The sequence below is a fragment of the Tasmannia lanceolata genome, unplaced genomic scaffold (genome assembly GCF_043159265.1).
Source record: "Tasmannia lanceolata isolate RefF3 unplaced genomic scaffold, GAP_Taslan_0.1 ptg000008l, whole genome shotgun sequence".
Classification (NCBI taxonomy): Eukaryota; Viridiplantae; Streptophyta; class Magnoliopsida; order Canellales; family Winteraceae; genus Tasmannia; species Tasmannia lanceolata.
This window is the reverse complement of record NW_027518685.1, coordinates 38,668,903-38,687,851: the sequence shown is the minus strand read 5'-3', so window position 1 is coordinate 38,687,851 and position 18,949 is coordinate 38,668,903. Positions and strand designations below refer to the sequence as shown.

At 37.2% G+C, this 18,949-nt stretch overlaps 1 protein-coding gene across 1 annotated transcript in view; it reads left to right on the top strand.

Annotated features, from left to right (window-relative positions):
• Positions 1-7,455: 7,455 nt before the first annotated feature.
• The window catches only part of LOC143885312 (uncharacterized), a 32,045-nt gene continuing 20,551 nt past the window's right edge, over positions 7,456-18,949 (top strand). Inside the window, exons 1-2 of the mRNA XM_077389420.1 lie at positions 7,456-8,009; positions 14,009-14,174. Of these exons, the coding sequence (XP_077245535.1) occupies positions 7,651-8,009; positions 14,009-14,174 (525 nt within the window). The 5' untranslated portion in view covers positions 7,456-7,650. The remainder of the gene's footprint in view (positions 8,010-14,008; positions 14,175-18,949) is intronic.

The window sequence follows — 18,949 nt, the reverse complement described above, 5'->3', positions numbered from 1 at the left end:
TATAATGACCTAACAGGGTCAATTGGTAAGAGACTAAGATTTGGTATTTAGTGTCGCTTTATGCTAGATGAATGACACATTAAGTATCTATACCTTGGGTATGAGATGGCTGTAAAAATGTTATAGGACCCTATTTTTCCAAGTAATCCAAGAAATAAATCGATGGATAGATTCAGATCTTACTATCCATATTTAAAATTTCATGTGAGGATTCTTATGAGTAGATTCTATGTAGAGGAAAACTGTATCAATACATTAGGGAATGAGAATAAAGTATAGATTGAGGCCGTTATTATTTTTTGTTAATTTCTGAATATGAGTTTCATTAGTTAAAGAAATTTAGTTTCAGGAAACTTGGTTATTTCAGTTATGAATTATAGTTCGGAAACATGGCGGGTTCTTTTTAATCTTTCATTCTCATTCAGTATGTAAGTGATTCTTTTTCAAGACAATCCATGAAGATTCGGATTGATTTCTTCTTATGACCAGACTCGAATTACCTTGTATGATAATGAGATAGTCAGTAATGCTGAAAATAAGCATATCAAGTGGATAAGAGCTTATTAAATCAGTAGCTCAAACATTAGGCCACATGTCTGTTTGATGGTTGGTTGAAAGGAAAGTTCCAAATTCATTTGATTAAACTGATTCCAGTGTTTGTATGGGGTATATTAAAGGAAAACATATAAGGGTCTAAGGGTGTCACTTAGAGTATCGGTCCACTAAGGATCATTTATGATAAGATCAATAGACCTTTTCTCACTATTAAGGTTAGTGAAAGAGATAATTAATCTCTAACCCTTATAGTTTAATTATTTTAGCTGTTGTTGTTTGTCTCTTTAAATGATGACTAGAAGCTATGGTCTAAGGGTTTTTGTCTTATATCTGTGAGAGAACAGTATTGCTGAAAAGCGAGACCGTACTTTTATGTACAAGATGATGAGCATGTTGTGCAAATCATCTTTACTTGAGAGAAGATGCCTTAAAGACGGCGGTGCAAATCCCAGCTCGAATTTCCTAGTATAGTTACACTTGAGACCATTTTAACCTCAGTATGAAACCAGTGTTAGGGTATTTGGACATATGAGGATTTATTGGCCGAGGCTAAATTCTACACTTTTCAAATAAGGAAAATTGAACCCTAAAATAAGGAGTTGATATTTAAGTGGTTATCTTAAGAGGTTTAAGGGGTTTTGATTTTCTTGTCCTACAGATAGTACTTGTATCTTAAAGATTAGATATGCCGAGCTTGGAATAATGACGACCTTTGTGGGAGTGCCATGATCCCCTCTTTTTCCATCCAGCCATAATTGGTGATCATTCGGCTCAGTGGCTTGACGCCATGAAAGAAGAGCTGCTCTCGATAAATGGAACCAAATTTGGAAATTCAACGAGTTGCCAAATGGAGTCAAGACAGTTAGTTATAGGTGGATCTTTAAGATCAATGTTTGACTCCAAGGGTGACATTGAGATGCATAAAGTAAGATAGTGAAAGGCTACACTGAGGATGGGGGTAGACTTCGAAGAGACTTTCTTTCTAGTTTCAAAGAAAGACTCTCTATGGAAAGGCATGTCTTTGGTGGCTCCTTTTGTTCTGAAATTGCACCAGGTGCCTTAGTAGTGGTACTTAAAGTTTTCACATTTTAATAATAGGATTTGGGTTCAATAAAGATGTCATGGATAAATGAATATATCTTAGGGACAGTGGAAGTAATATCATCACTTTAGTATTTGTGAGTTAATGGTGTACTACACTCTACTAGTATTATTTTATCCATGTTGTATTGAGACCAAGCAAGCGCAGGCTCTTGGCCTGGGTAATTCTTCTGCCCAAAGGTGATGAATTATTCTAGTGCCATGTTGACTGTGTCTTGGAAGGAAACTTGGTATAAAAGATCTAGGTGGAACATTTTAGTCTATGTTCACCTAATTATGATTCAAAGATTACTGATATTATCTCAGAAAGCCTATAATGAGAAGGTCCTTGAATTATCAACATGGATAAGTGCCACACTAGTGGTTCCTCTTGTGGTTAATGATGATATATTTAGTCAAGTTTGTAGGTCCCAAGATCAGGCATGAGCAAATAAAAGAGAATTATATATAGTTCCGCATTTGGGAATCTCATAAATGCTTGAGTTTGCACCTGTCTCTACATAACTTATATGGTGGGCCAACTTAGAAGGTACCAATATAATCCTACGAATGGATTATTGGAAAGCTGCAAAGAAAGTTGTGTAAAAGGGACTGAAGACTCACATACGGTAGTTCTGATGACCCTAAGGAAATTGTTTGATCTAATTCCGACCTTGTAATTGTCGGACACCTAGAATTCAGTTTAAGGATATTTTGGCAGAAATTTTCGAATCGTGGAAGAATGTAAGATATACACCATTAATTGCTTCCACATTGGGTTTAGAATTCATGGTGTATTACAAGGCCTTAAGCTATGCCTTGTAGTTTCAGAATTTTGGCTCATGTTGTTACCTTGTTGATAATCAACAAGTTAGTGTGAGTGTGTTGTGATAATTCCGTTGCGGTTTTTTCTTTTCCAAGAACGACAAATAAAGTAAGGAGTCAATGTGTTAACCTATTGTCGTGAGGAAGATAATTCATGACAAGTTAATGTCTATTGAGTACACAAGTACCACGCTTATGTTAGCAGATCCAATAAAGAAAGGCTTACCATTTGATGACATCAATGACCATAAAGCGCGCATAAGGTTGGTGGGTAAGGCCGATTACATTGATTGGTGGGAGTCTGCATAAAGGTTATAGACATTGTAATGTGATCACTTTTGAGATTTTGATGCTGATAAATAGAGTTGTCTGCACCATTATTTGTTTTGTGCACATTGAATGGATATTTTGTAAGCAGAATGTCGGTAATGACATAAAGTGGATCAAGCTTAATTCATGTTGGTAAGTTTGCTAGCATTGTGACCGTGGGGAGGTCATTAGATAATTTAACTTTCCAATGATTACATGATCCATTGTTCGTACACTTATTGAACGGAATATAAGGTTGTTGATATGAAAGGTGTAAGCCCAAGGGTTCCCATGGGTTCAATCATTCACCTTACCTTCTTGTTTTGATGCTAGCAAACACAAATTGATTAGCATTGTCAAACTAATGTGTTGCTTTGAGATATTGTGCTCTACACAGGAATTTGATATGTTATATTGCCATTACACAACTCAACACAACACATGGCTTGCGGATCCACACTCACATTAATCAAGAGCCTGCACCTACAATTGAGACATCCTCATTTGAAGATGTTCAAGTCATAAAGCTCATCATGAAGATCCTACAAGTTCCCAACAAGTGTCAAAAAAGAAGCTTGGAGATGTACATGCCTTGATGACTCCTCATGCACCTCTCAACATGATTTGAAGATTGGAGAAAGTCACAAGAGCCATGACAAAGTTCAAGATGTTCACTCAAGCAGAAGAAGTCCAAGGAAGTGCAAAGGAGCCAAGACATTCCAAGAAAACTCAATGGTATACACTATTAGAATGTATTTGGAGTCCTCTTGATTTTATGTTTAAATGCACTCTCAAAAGGTTTTCAAAATAATTTTCGTACTTAACATTTTACATCTTTGAAAAACATCAACACATACCTAGGAATGTGTTTGAAAACCTTGGACTTAAGCCCAAAGACCATAGCCCAAAAGCCCCTGGTTTTTAAAGTTAAAAATGAAATTTTACTCAGGGCCGGTCGATCGGGCTATGGTGGGCAACCGCGGGATGCTAACTGGAATTCCAGGACATCTCAAAATTTATCGGGCCGGTTGACTGGGGTAAGCCGGGCGACAGCGGATATGTTCTGTTTTAGACAGAAATAATCTAGTATGGTGTGGGCGGTCGACCTCCATGGGTCCGCTTGACCACGATAGTGTTTTTTAGCCGAATTTTTATTCAAACATATTGCCCTCGTTGGGCAACCGCCATAGGGCCGGTTGACTGCGCCGGTATGAAATTTGGAATTCAAATTGAGAGCCCGATAAGGGCGGGGGGGGGGGGGGGGGGGCGACTGCCGTGCCTCGGTTGACCGCCACGGCTTGGAAATAGATCCGTTGGGGCTTTCGCTGGTTGACTTTTTCAACCCTGTAATTTACAGTTTTATCTCCAAACGGTCAAATTTCCTTGTGGGCTATATATACACTATCTAAACCTTTCTAAACAACCTTTTGCAAGATCAAATCACATCTTCTTGAACATAAACTTTTATATGAAAGGTTAAACCTCTTTAAACTTGTATTTTTACATTCTATCAAGAGGATCTCCATAGGCTTTACATTTGTATCTATTTCTTGGAGAGTCTGTGAGCTTTAAAATTTGTAATCAACGTATCAAGAGGTATTGAGAGTTCTTTCTTTTTATTTTTTCATTCTATAATTAAGGATCTCCGATTTGGCCCGGAAAGAAAGGTAAATCATTTGTAAGAGGAAGATGTCCTCGGAAAGGCTTCGTGCAAAAGGGTGTGATCCCTTGAAAGTTGAAGGAGTTGGTGTACGGCTTTAAGATTCGCCCGTTGAAGAATCTTATTGGTTAGTGAAGAATTCCAAGGAGGAAAACTTGGAAGAGTGGAGTAGGTCAAGTCGTGACCGAATCACTATAAATCTTGTGCCTTGTGGATGCTTTCTATTCTCCTTCTCTTTGCACTTGGGTGTTTGGTAATCTTTACCTTTACTTATGTTTTATGCTTGATTGATTAAGGGTTAGATTTTTTAAGGCTTAATTAATAAATTGATTTTAATAATCCACCTAATTAAGCCTCAAATTTTTAATTGGCCAATTCACCCCCCCCCCTCTTGGGTTGTCACCTGTTATTTCAAAAGGAATAAAGCCCATGTAGGCCAAGTGGGAGACTGTTGGAAAGTTTCTAAAAAGTCTAGTGTTTCTAAACTTGATAGAATCCCTAAAAGACAAGGATTGCTATGTTTAGGCTTGCTAATTTGAGTGTGGTCTTGCATGTTTAGAAACCTTTCATGTTCATGGGATTATATCTTAACTTTGGAAACGTTTGGTGAAGAAAACTAAGCTCAAATATCACTTACAATTTAGAGTTTAATTGCCAAACGAATTTGGGCACTTTAGGAAAGCTCTGTGGGAGCTTTTGCCTATAAAAGAGACCCTCTGTCCCTCTTGCCACACACCACAACACTAGAACTCAGAGAGAGAGAGAGAGAGAGAGAGAGAGAGAGAGAGAGAGAGAGAGAGAGAGAGAGAGGTTTCCCATAGACCTATTGGTGTGCAAGGTAAGAGAAGAACAAGAGGCGTTTCTAGGCCTTCATTGTGCTTAGAAAAGATCAAAGACTTGTTGAATTTCAAGCTTCAAAGTGGCGGTCATGGTGAAAGGTACATCAAATCCATCTCATTAAATTCAAGTTTTTCTTTAAATTTTCATTGCCCAAAATCCAAAGGGATTATTAAGTTAATGTTTAGAATAACAATCACTGCCCTATGTTTAATAGGTATAAAGAAAGGGAAATGTTATCAGCACTATTGTAATTTGATGATCGCACTCCTCACTTTATTAAAAGTACGGTATGGTCTGCACCATAGGATGATCCAAACTGTCCATTAGATGGGCAACACCCTAAATAGGTTGTGCCCCAAAAATCATTTCCATAGGTTAATCCTAACCCTCCGATCTGTAGAGAGACTCAATTATCCTAACCCTCTATAGATCGGAGGGTTAGGATCAACATATGGAAATGATTATTAGGGCATAACCTATTTAGGGAGTGGCCCATCTAATGGACGGTTTGGATCATCCTATGGTGCGGGCCATACTGTAATTTTACTAAAGTGATGAGTGCGACCATCAAAATACAGCAGTGCTGAAAACATTTCCGTAAGAAATTTAAATTTACAACTACAGTGGTTGGGGGTGTAGGAAAGGGGCTCGACGCTTACATGTCCCTATCATCAATCTTGGGGAACAATTTAAGCTTCTCCCCTTGTAGAGACATTCCTTATATCGTAGCCATCGCGACTGAAATTGCTCACCAATCATACATGTGGCAAACGTGTTTGGAGAGTGGTTGGAACCATTTACAAGGTGGGCATTGACCCAATTGTAATAGCCTTTAAAAACTAACTAGAAATGCATGGAGAGTGGAGTGCCATTATCAAATAAGGAGTGTCCATATCATTTCATTTATCCTTTTTTTTTGTAGACCTTGACTGAAGAAATAGGAGTGTCTTTTGGGGAGGGGCTAGGGCCCAATATGTTGCTCATTGTTGGCCCACGGGACCAAGACCAGTCTCATAATGCTCTACATGATCAACGGCCTTGAATGGTCTTGATTTCACAACCCATCTGTAGGACCTAAAATTTGTCGTTTTTTCATTGATTGTAAAAACGACTGTCTGGGTTGTGGTTCTATTCGTATAAAATTCAAGAAAAATCTCAATTTCTCTACATCATAAAAACTAGATTTTATATGATGAGTGCATGATGAAGTCCCATATTTTACAGAATGTACAGTGGGCCCACTTCTTAAGATGATCCATACTGTTCATTTGATGGGTCACAAAATAAATACTTTAAATAGGCTGTACCTCACAAAACATCTCCACAGATTCATCTAACCCTCCAATTTATAGGGGTCTCTATAGCCTATAATGTACAGTCCCATTACAGATTTGATGGAAAGGATTATCCTATGGAAATGATTTGTAAAGTAATCTATTTGCTTTGTGGCCTATCAAATGGAGATTTTGTATGATGTGAGCCCTTATGAACCTGTGTTTTTTTTTAAAATTATGGTACGGCGCTCACCATATGATGATCCAAACGGTCCATTTGTTGGGCCACAGTGTGAATAGGTTGTGTCCCAAAAATCATTTCCATATAAGTTTTCATAATGTGCAGCATCTCTGTAGATAAGAGGTTAAAGATCATCCTATGGAAATGATTTTTGGGGCACAACCTATTTACATCGTTGCCCGGCAAATATGCGGTTTGGATCATCCTATGGTGTCAGCCATACCATACTTCTTGAAAAATATTGGTTTATATAGCTGCCAATCATATAATTTCTCATATGATAGATAGATAGATATGATCTGTGCGCTTGAAGTCCAGTACTTTAAAGGGACGATCAAAGCCGTTCATTTGACGGGCCACAACGTAAACAGGTTCGCCCTCACAAATCATCTGTTAGGGTGATACTAACCCATCCCATGGAGATGATTTGTGAGTTACATCCTGTTTAAGTTGTGTTCCATCAAATAAATCGTTTAGATTATCCAAACAAGCGGGCCCCACTGCAACTCTAACCCATCCTATGGAGATGATTTGTGAGGTACAACCTATTTAAGTTATGGCCCATCAAATGAACAGTGGACCAGCCTAAGAATTGGGCCCCACTGGATCTTATCTCATATTTTTATCCATTTAATCAATAAATAGTACAAAATCAATTTTACCCATTACAAGTACAAAATTTTCTCATCAAGTATCTCTTCTCCTCTCTCGCTATCTCTCTCTCTCTTTCCATCCATACCTTTTGTTTCAGGCTCCCTACCTCTTGGATCTCCCATTCTTTTTCCCCTCAGAGAGATCCATGTCGTCCGATTGCCCAATCAAACCCTAGCTCGTAAAACCCAAAAAAAATTCAAAAAACCCCAAAAATGGATGAAACCTATAACGATCTGATGGAATTCTTCAAAAAACCAGCAATCATAGAAACATTCGTCGACATATTACTCTGTGCGGTCCCAATTTGGGTGGCTGTGATGATCGGACTGGTGATCGGATGGTCATGGCGGCCCCGCTGGACCGGACTCGTCTACTTAGGCCTCCGTAGCCGGTTCCGCCTCCTGTGGGCCCCGCCAGGCTTCGGGGCCCGCCGGATTTGGTTCGCCTTTACGGCCTTATCGGCATTTTCGGTTTGTCGGAAGCTTTGGTCTAATTTCAAAGGGAAAGATGATGAATCGAAGGTTAATAATTCGGTTGGGATTCAGTCAGGGGAACGGTGTGCTGGAATTGGGTGAGTGTTTAGGGTTTTTTGGTATTCTCATATTACTTTTATAGTATGGAGAAATTAATTGAAATTTTGTTGTTATTTTTGGTTAGTATGAGTTAATTATAATAAAAGTATGAGTTTTGCGCGGTTTTCACATTGTTAGGTATGATTTATTTATGAATTTATGATCACTGCACAAGGTTAGGGATGGATTGTATGAGTTTTTAGGGTTTCTGGGATTCTCACACGAGTCTCACACGAGTTTCTTGTCGTATGGTGAAATTAATTGAAATTTTGTTGTTATTTTTGGTAAAATTATGATAAAAGTGTGGAGTTTTTTTATTTTATTTTTTGCAATGTTAGGTATGATTTATTATTTATGAATTTATGATCACTGCACAAGGTTAGGGATGGATTGGATTGCTTTCAAGATTTTGATTGAGTTCTTGCAATGGAAGTTCACATTTGAGCCAACGTTTCCGATGAATTAATTGATTTTTTTTTTTTGACATTCTGTTGTTATTTTTGGTAAGTATGAGTTAATTACGATAAAAGTATGAAGTTCTTCGCATTGTTACCTATGACTTATTTATGAATTTATGATCGCTGCACTAGGTTAGGGATGGATTGGATAACTGTGAATATCTTGTTAGAGTTTTTGCAATGTAAGTTCAAATTTATGGGCAACATTTCCGATGACATTTAGGAGGATTATACAAAATGACACATTGATTTTCTTAGAGTCTCTTGTATCCTCGAATGCGTTTTTACAGAATCACGTAATTAATTGAAATTTTATTTGAAATTCTGTTGTTATTTTTTGTTAGTATGAGTTAATTATGATAAAAGTGTGGAATTTTGGGTTTTTTTTCACACTTTTAAGTATGTTTTCTTTATGAATTTATGATCGCTGCACAAGGTTAGTGATAGATTGGATAACTGTCAAGATTTTGTTAGAGTTCTCGCAATGGAAGTTCAAAATTAGGGGCAACATTTCTGATGACATTTAGGAGGATTATACAAAATGACATGTGGATTTTCGTATTGGGAATTCGGATGTTTGTTGATGCTTGAGGATTGGTTGAATTCTCTGGAAACCCAAATTATGCAAGGACTTGCAGATTTTTATAGCAATCTTAAGCTCTCCATTCCTTTTAGATTAATGTAATGACTTGATGATGTAGTTGAATTGTTTCTTAATTTTGAGAGTCTGTGAAGAGTATCTTTTGAGCGATTGATGTTTTTTTTAGGTCCAGGAATTTGAAAATATTTTGGATTTTATTTCTGCCCCAGTTTCAAATATGATGAAACTGGGGCAGAAATAAAATCCAAAGAAGAAACAGAGCAATGTCGGAGCTTGCTGAATTTTCACCCAAACAAAGTCCCTTGGTTTCTGGACACACTTGCTAACGTCAACACAACATCATGATTATATCCTTCGTTGCATCCTCTTTTAGCTTTCATTCCTTGTCTCTTTGATGGGTTTGGCTTGGCAGCTTGAGAGATTGGGAAGCCTTTTTTCTATCAAAGCTGCCTATATTTCATATTTGGAGGACCGTTTTTCTCTTTAGTTTTTTGAAAGTGAAAATAATGGAGTGGAACACAAAAAAAGTTTGTCAAGTATAGCACGAAGGAAGTATTTATTCTTCAATAGATTATTTGGCTTGAGAAAATGGAAGATGGTTTTCGGCAATACAACAATGGAGAAGGAAAGAGTTGCAGTGTGAATACGAGAGAATCATTATATGGGAAGAAATTAGTTGGAGGCTTAGTTGTCAATTATGTTTTGTTTGGCATTTCATTATGGTCAGTGGGATGGGACATTTTGGTGTTTGTCCATTTCAATATTTTGTTTCGGAAAAGACGCTACTACGACAACAGAATTTTTTTAATAGTTATAATTTTAAAAAAATAAAAATTTGTTAGAAAAGACTCCTTACATTATTTTAGAATTCTTTGGTAGTAGAAGAAATAAAGAAAAATTGAGAAAAGTATTGTGCACATGTCTTACTTCTCTAGGGGTATTTCGGAAATTATCGACATAGAAGGAACTAGGAAGTTCATGTGTTTTAACTGTTCCATATCTTTGAGGGGGTAAAAAGACGTAAAATTCCCTTAGAACTACTAAAACTAGGTTGAAGACAGGCTAAAATAGGAAAAAACCTTAATTTAAAAAATGCAATTTCAGGCGAGACAGTAAATATTGCCCAGTTTCGTCCGAAATAGACCAAAATGGACATAACCGAATGAATGAACCAGGGCATAATGATGTTTTGACCGGTATGTTTATTCCGAAAAAAAAAGCTCTCTACAAACACCCTCTAGGTAACGTATCCACAATCTCATTAGCACATCTAAGAACATGATATATCTTCTTTCATTTACATAGGGCAATGATCAAATCCTCAGTATGAGCCAAATGTCTAGGTCCTGGGCCATTAGCATTTGCTCAAGTAATTACATTGGAGCAATCACTCTCCACCCAGTGTACCAACAAAGTTATCTAAGAATTCCTATGAGCCGTTGAGGAGGCCCTCACGTTACCCTTGTTTAAATCCTTGACATCATTTGGCTTGAAAATGCTATACCATTGTCGTCCTTGCATTCTAAGTGAACCCCCATGCTGACCAGCCTCATATTGTCTGAGCAAGACCCATCAAAGTTTAACATTGAAGAAAGGAACACAGAACAAATTGTTGTACAAGATGTACTGACCCTCTGATGCCAGAATAATACTGAGATACACTCCCAAATACGCTCATAACAATCATAAGTCCGTAACTAAAACAAGAGCACTATGTTCCAGAAATAAATCATGGCTGAATAACATGAATTATGCATCCAATACCACACCTATCCTCTGTGACTGTACTTGAAAGATGGGAACATAAAAGGGCTCTTACTACAGTTTTTACTGCTCAACAATCATTCTAATAAATTAAGATAGAATAGTATTATGCAGTTACAGCCGCTGCCTATGAGTGGCAATGCACATATAAAAGATGGCATCTTTGAGTAGAGTTCTTCATAAGGACAAAGACGACTCTAGTTTCATATGCTCCAAACCCTTATTTTTGTATTAACACGAGCTACAAGGAGTGAAACTAACATAGGAACCTAGCCTTCACAAAAATTGAAACCTGTGTCTATGCTGCACCCTCTGGCTCCTCTAGTAGGTTGTGCAAAATGGCATGACCTCTTAATAGAACACCATACTGTTCTTAGTATGGGGCTTTGTCCATATGCAGAAATGATATCCACACTCCCTTATTTTTATAATGACAATCTTCACTTTATTAAATTTTTTTAGTTGGCTCTTTATAGCCTTTTGGGACTTGTAACATAACAGCCTTTAACAGATAGAAAAATGTCAAAATAAAGAGAGAAGTTTTCTTATTAACATAAGGGAGTGCAAATATCATTTTCCTATCTATATTATATCTTAATTGTCATTTATTATGACATCATCATTTTCAAAACCTACGCTGTTTGTAATTGCATTATGGGTTCCATACAAGGTTTTAAATTTCGGTTTCGGTCACCATGTAAACGGAAACGATTTAGTTTTGGTTGGGAATTTTGGTGGAAATCCTGTAAAATCACGGAACATATGCAAATGATAGAATTCAAAGATAAACTTCAGGAAATGCTAGAATAAGCACAAATACACGCATAGAAACCATCACATAAGCAAGCAACTATCTATACTGGTTTACAAACATCAAACACCTTGTCACATGCATTGTCGCACATATTTGATAATTTAATACGTACCAAATCTCACCTGTAATTCACACACACACACACACACACATATATATATATATATATATATATATATATATATATATATATATATATATGAGAAAATGGTTTCTACACACAAGTGTAGATAACTTATCTACACACTAGCTTAAAATACAGTGGGGCCCACATTGTTTGGGTGATCCAAAGCATTCATTTGATGGGCCCTCACATAGATAGGGTGTGCCCAAAAAATCAGCTTCATAAGATCATCCTAACCCTTCTAACTGTGGAGGCAAAAAATGGACAGATTTGTGAAGGTTTATACACGTCCATTTTATCTCCAGAAATCGTAGAGTTGGGATGATCCTGTAGAGCTGATTTTTTGTGGACATGTGAGGGCCAATCAAATGAATGGTTTGGATCACCCAAACAATATGCCCTCCACTGTATTTTAAGCTAGTGTGTAGATAACTTATCTACGCTAGTGTGTAGAAACCGTTCTCTCTCTCTCTCTCTCTCTCTCTATATATATATATATATATATATATATATATATATATATTACATGCACCACATTTTGCTTGCAGTTCATATGAATATGTAATACATACTCATATAGTGTATGACCATTGCACTTATGATTTTGGTTTATGCAATTCGGTTCTTTCGGTTTCGGTGGAGAAGAAAGCATACATTTCGGTCTTTTTGTGTCTGTTTTGGTGGAAATTCAAAAGTCAAAACTATGGTTCCATCCAGTTTGGGTTTGAAGTTACAAGTCATCTGTTTGCAGCCCATCAATTGGACAACGACGATTATTTTTTCAGTTTGATTTTTCAGGATGATACATTCATCGTGGCACCAACCTGATGGATGACTAGATTAATGGTCTGGCCACCCATGTGTCCAATACACCTCATTCTCACCATAACACAGCACCCATCATGTGCACCTGATCATTCCTCAACAGTACAACATAGAGATCTTTTAACATAGGTTTAGACTTAGATATTGAGTTGTTGAATTGTTTTATTGAACCATATGTTTATTGCTAGCGATGTTCAGGCTACATTGTATTCTCTCCAATTCCATGAGAAAATATAGTATCACAAAGTTATGATCTTTATCACTTTGTCATTTATATTAATAATTGAACATATATCAGCATTGTAGTGCCACCTGCCTAGTGTCTTTCAGAAACATTGGATCTTTGAGACTGCAATTTTAGTGGGTATTTGCTAGCAACCTATGTTGCATGGATTCTTTGCCCTCCTAGGGTGAATCCGTGTCGACACGTCTCCGCATCCGAATCGGACATGGATTCACATGGGACACACCCGGATTCTTGTCGTAGCCGTGTCCCACACGAATCCTGTTTTTTTTTCGGGCGAATCCGATTCACAGTCTCTTTTGAAATGCGAATCTTGTATATTTTCCCTTTAAACATATTTTCTTCTTAACTTTTTTTATATGAAAGCACAACCTGTACTCTTTTAATAAAAACCCTAGCGCCTCGATCTTCGAACATCGACCCCCAACTCTCTTATTACAAGACTCACCTCAACCCTCTACCCTCAAATTTTTCATGAATATATATGCATAGACATATATATATATATATAATTTTTTTTTTGAAAATTCTATTTTATTTAAAAATTATTGAATCCGAATCCTACTTTTGGGGGTTTGCCGAATCCGACACCTCGAATCCGTGGCGGATCCAGACACTTGAACTCGAATCCATGCAACACTTCTAGCAACCTAGCGCAGCTTTTTTTTCCTGTTAACTTGACATCTCTGAGAGAGATTGAACTGCCACTGGGTTCTATCATACTACTCTTTCATGCCAGTTTGTGATCCTTTAGGGGCCGTTTGGATACGTGGATTTTAGAAACCAGGTTTTTAGTTTCAAAACAGTGTAAAAGAGGGTTAGAGACAAGAGAAGAAGCGGACCAGCCGTTGTTTTTGACTCATTTTTGACTTCTCTCCCTTCTTTCTATCAGCAAGAGAGTAGAAGATCCTCCCATTTTTCTGGTTTTAGAAATCTCATGTTGCAGGAGAGATTTTTAAAACCTGATTTTCTTGCTTAAAATCCAAGAAATGCTGCCAGGACAGGACACAGCAGCCTGATCATGAACCCTCTTTTACGCTGATTTCAAACTAAAAACCTGGTTTCTAAAATCTGCGAATCCAAACGGCCCCTTAGTGTTCTGAATAGCCTTTTTTAGTGTTCTTAATAGTTAACAAGTAAGATTTTGTCATCTGAATCATTTGTGCAGCCCCAGCAGTGGAAGTTCTGAGGCGGAGCAGGACATTGTGACAGAGAAGGATTTAGAACATCTGGTGCATCTTCTAGAGGGTAAGATTGGAGATGCAGCATGGCAAAATTTCATGGACCGCTCCACACCAAACATGACATACCAAGCTTGGCGTTATGAACCTGAGGTAGATTTTGGTCATGCTTATAACATGAATGCCCACATTTTCCTTTTGGTTTCATATCTATGTGACTTACAGTGATTGCATTTATACACCGGGGATTGTTCAGAATTTGTTCCGCTTTAACTCTGTTAAAGTAGGCAGGGTACAAGGAGAACAAGTCTGGGAAAAGATCAACCAAAACGTGGAATAGGAAGAAGAGTAGAAGACAAAAGAACGAAAGAATAAAAAAGATGAGAGAATTCGTGGGGTTGGAAGTTAAGCCCCACAAATCTCAAGACTTGTATGTATTCCACTAATCACTAATTACAATAATGTCGTTATGTTTAATGTGCCCTACAATAGTACACTATAAAATTAAAAAACATGTTCTATTCATAATATTCCCCGTCAAGCTGGAGTGTGGATATCATCCATGCCTAGCTTGGAACAAATTATACTTAACAAAAACCAAAAGCCTTCATTAATATGTCCGCAAACTGTCCTCACACATGGAGTAGATATCAGCTTGCTAGCAACATTCTCACTCATAAAATGAGTATCTATGTCAAAGCGTTAGGTTCTCTCATGAAACATTGGATTATTAGCTATGTAAATTTCTGCCTAATTATCACAAAACAATGTACTTAACTAAGACCATGAGCCTTCATAAATATGTCTGCAAACTGACCTCACATATGGAGTAGATATTAGCTTTCTAGAAACATTCTCACCAATAAAATGACTATCTACGTCAACGTGTTTGGTTCTCTAATGAAACATTGGATTAATAGCTATGTAAGTTTCTGCCTAATTATCACAAAACATCGTCCTGGCTTTTCAAATATAAAACCCATTTCTTCCATATGACTCTTCAACCACATCAACTTACATGCAGTGTGAGACATCCCGAGATACTTGTCCTCCCACTGAAAATGTATCATATGCATTAGTCGACTCGAGCGTATTGAGAGAGAGAGAGAGAGAGAGAGAGAGAGAGAGAGAGAGAGAGAGAGAGAGAGAGAGAGATTTCTACTTTTAAGTAACTATCTTTCTTAAAGATAATCCCTCAGCTTGATGCTCCTTTTAGATATCTCAGGATATGACATATTGCATTCCAATGAACAACAATAAGAGCATTCATAAATTGGCTACAACACTTACTGGAAATGGGATATTAGGACGAGTAACAGTCAAATAAATAATCCTTCAAATAGGGCGATGCCTACCTACTAGCATAGTTTTTTTTTTTGATGGACATAGTTATCAACTCGTGACTCGATTTCTTAATTTTGTGACTCGTGACTCGACTCGTAAAATTAAGAAATTTAGTTGAAAAAATATAATTATATATATCAAAAGATGAAGCATGTAAAAAATATAACCCAATAGTACATAAATAAAGCGCTAAGCCAAAAAATGTAAATAACTATATGCTTGTAGCACAAAAATAATTAAGTTCTGGTTGGAACTTAATAACAGGTGAAAACCCTTCCTTGCTTTAGTTTTGTATTCACCCATGATTTATGATATGGTTGGCAAGAGATTTGTGGTGGTTCAGGCCAAGAACCCAAGATTGTCCAAGACTTGAAGCCTCCTGCATATGGCTTTTTGAAGCTAAACTTTAACGGGTCTAGAATGGGGAACCCTGGTCCTGCCAGAATTGGGTGAGTCTTGAGGGATGAATTTGGAGCTTTGAAAAGGGCTTTTGTTGGTCCCATTGGAATCACAGACGCTAATGAACCCGAAGTGCATGCTATCTACCAAGGAAGAAGTTATCTTGAGAATGAAGATTTGAATAAGGTAGTAGTAAGGAGACTCGCTCAATGTGATAAGGTGGCTTAGTGGCTCTCATTCCTTCCCTTGGAGATTTGCCTCTTTCTTCGATGAGATCCAAGACAGGGTGGGGGATACATCGATTTCTTCCCGTCATATTTGTCTGTCAGCTAATAGTGTAGCGGGCACTTTAGCTAGAGATGATGTCTCTAGGGAGAGAGTTGAGCTATTTGATTTCCTTCCTCGTTGACCCTTACAGCAGGGTATGTTCTTGTCTTCCTTTTTTCCTTTTCTGTCTCTTTATTTGTATAGTCCTCCTCGGTCTTTTTTTCCCCGCATTTAATGCAATTGCCTACCATTCAAAAAAATAATAATTAAGTTCTAAGTTCCTACTTCCAATTTTACAACCATCAAAACAAGAAAGCCCAGGCCCAATGACTCGACTTGACTCGTAAGAGTTATTTTTTTTCGAGTCGACTAGCAACAACTTGTAAGAGTCTTCAATAGCGGCGAGTTACCCACGCAACTCGATTCAATTTGAGAGTTGACTCGTACGGCTTGTAGGAGTTTGACAACTATGCCTACTAGGGTCCTAAATATATATTCCTAAACTTTCAATCTCAGTACTTGGATTCATGGAAGTGTCAATATGTTTCGTCCTAGCATACATCTCTCTGGTAATAAGTCATTAACATACTTTATCAGTGATAGTTCGATACTATTTAAATACTTCGACATTGCGAGTTGAATCCCAAGCAAGTATCTAACTATTCTAAATCTTTGGTTTGAATATGTTTTCGCAAATATTTCCTCAAAGCTTTCAATACATTGTCAATAATTGTTTCTAATGACACTATTATAAACATAAACAGCTAGAATCACAATGTTAGTACACTATCTCCAAAAAAGTAATGAATAATCTACATATCTTCGAAAAAAGCATAATTTTTAATGATCGAGCTAAATTTATTAAACCAATTACTAAGAGATTGTTTGAAACTGTATATTGTCTTCTTCAACTTACAATATGGATATCTTTATTTGTAGCAAAATAAATAACGACTCCGAAAAAGTTAAGCTTTGGCAACATGTGCAAAAGTCTCTACAATTAAAAAAAAAACAGTGCAAAAGCCTCTGAATAATCAACATTGAAAGTTCGCATGTAATCAGTATTGGTTCCACCAAGGAGATATTTAACAACATATACCCACTTACAATCATTCAAAAAGAAGAATATCCACCTACAATCATTCAAAAAGAAAAATATCCACCTACAACCAACTGTAGGTTTCTCCCCATTTAAGTCATTTAGTTCCCATGTTTTAGTCTATCCAAGTGCCAAATGTGTGGTGATGAAAGAATGAATAGCAACTCCAACAGGGATAAGATCCAAGTAATATCAACCTGACTCAAGTTCGCCACCGGTCTTCATTTTTGTCCTTAGATTTTGAAAAACACAATTAGGGGAAAAAGGTTACTAAACATTGTAGGGACTTGTAAACTTACTCACAGATAGTAAATTGAAAGGGAACTTTGAAAAATGTAAAAGAGAAGAAAAAGAAAGAGACTTGGTACGACAAACTGTACCCCAATCGGTCACAATAACTAAAGAGCCACTGGTTAAAATAACAGGCGGCTTTAGGTTATTCTTAGCAAATGAAGAAAACACAAAAGACTCATGTCTTGTGGTTAGAGGCTCTCGAGTCAATAACTCCGGGAGAACAGTGATTTGGAAACTAAAAGAGAGCCATCACCTAAATGATTCAATGTAGAAGTGGACGAGAAAGAAATTTTCACTTATTGGGAATTCTTCATAAGCTTCTCATATTCTTCATAACCTATGATTTGTGGACACGGACTCGAGTGTCGCGTGTCGACATGGACATGGAGTGTCGGACACCAAAATTTAGAAACGGGGACACAACTAAAATAGAAAGTTTATATAATCTTTATTTGTGGATATAGATTTGTGTGCCGAGTTTCGATGTGAATATGGGGTGTCTGGCATGGCAACCCGTAAAAATCTAGAAATAGTGGCACGCCCATACACATACATACATATAATGTTACCGGCACTTCTAGCAGACAAAGTGTCGAAAAGAGTGTCGACACGTGCGGACACGAGTATCGTGTCAGACACGACACGACACGACACGTGTGTCAACAATAAATTCAAAGTGTCGGCCATATCATAGTTCATATTGCCTGTGCCTGCTGAAGGTGTCAAGGCAAGTGTATCTCCAACTTTGAGATGGGACACTTTGAAATCCCATCACAATGAATTCTAGAATATTTGTTGTTCAGGGGCCATTAGTGGGTAGAATATGCCCACATGCTAAATGAAACTTTGGAGTAAGCACATAAAGGAATTTTGCAACCTTAGACTCTTCCCACTTAATATATCTAGGTCAGATTTCCAGGGTTGGTATACATTCAATTCTTCCCATATACCACTAAGAGTCCTATAATACTCATTAAAGCTCTTGATTCGTTGTTTTCGTCTAAAGAGTAAGTTTCATACATTGTTTCGTACACTTCTTTGACCGTATCAAGAATATCACATTCACACTAACTTGGGGTTCCATAGTGTTCCACCAGGTCATAATTTGGTAATTTTCTCTTAGTCACTCTTCATTTTTACCATCAGACTTACTAGGTCCGCTTTTAGTCAAATACTTCAACTTACCCTTTGCACCAAGGGCTATTTTACTGATTGAACCTATAGGCAAGGTTTAAAATTTCGGTTTCAGTTTCGGACATAGCCGAAGCCGAAATTTCAGTTGAAAAAAAAAAAAAATTTCAAACTTGTGCCGAAATTACTGAAATTTTGGAAAAAAAAGGTAGAAAAATTTAAAAAATTACATTTTCCTGAAATTTTGGCCAAAATTTTGGATTTTGGCCGAAATTTCGGATTTAGGTGATTTCGGTGTCGGTCCCAACCGAAATCCGAAATTTTGATCGAAATTTCGGTATTTCGGCTGAAATTTAAAACCATGCCTATACGATATAATTTGACCCATTCAATT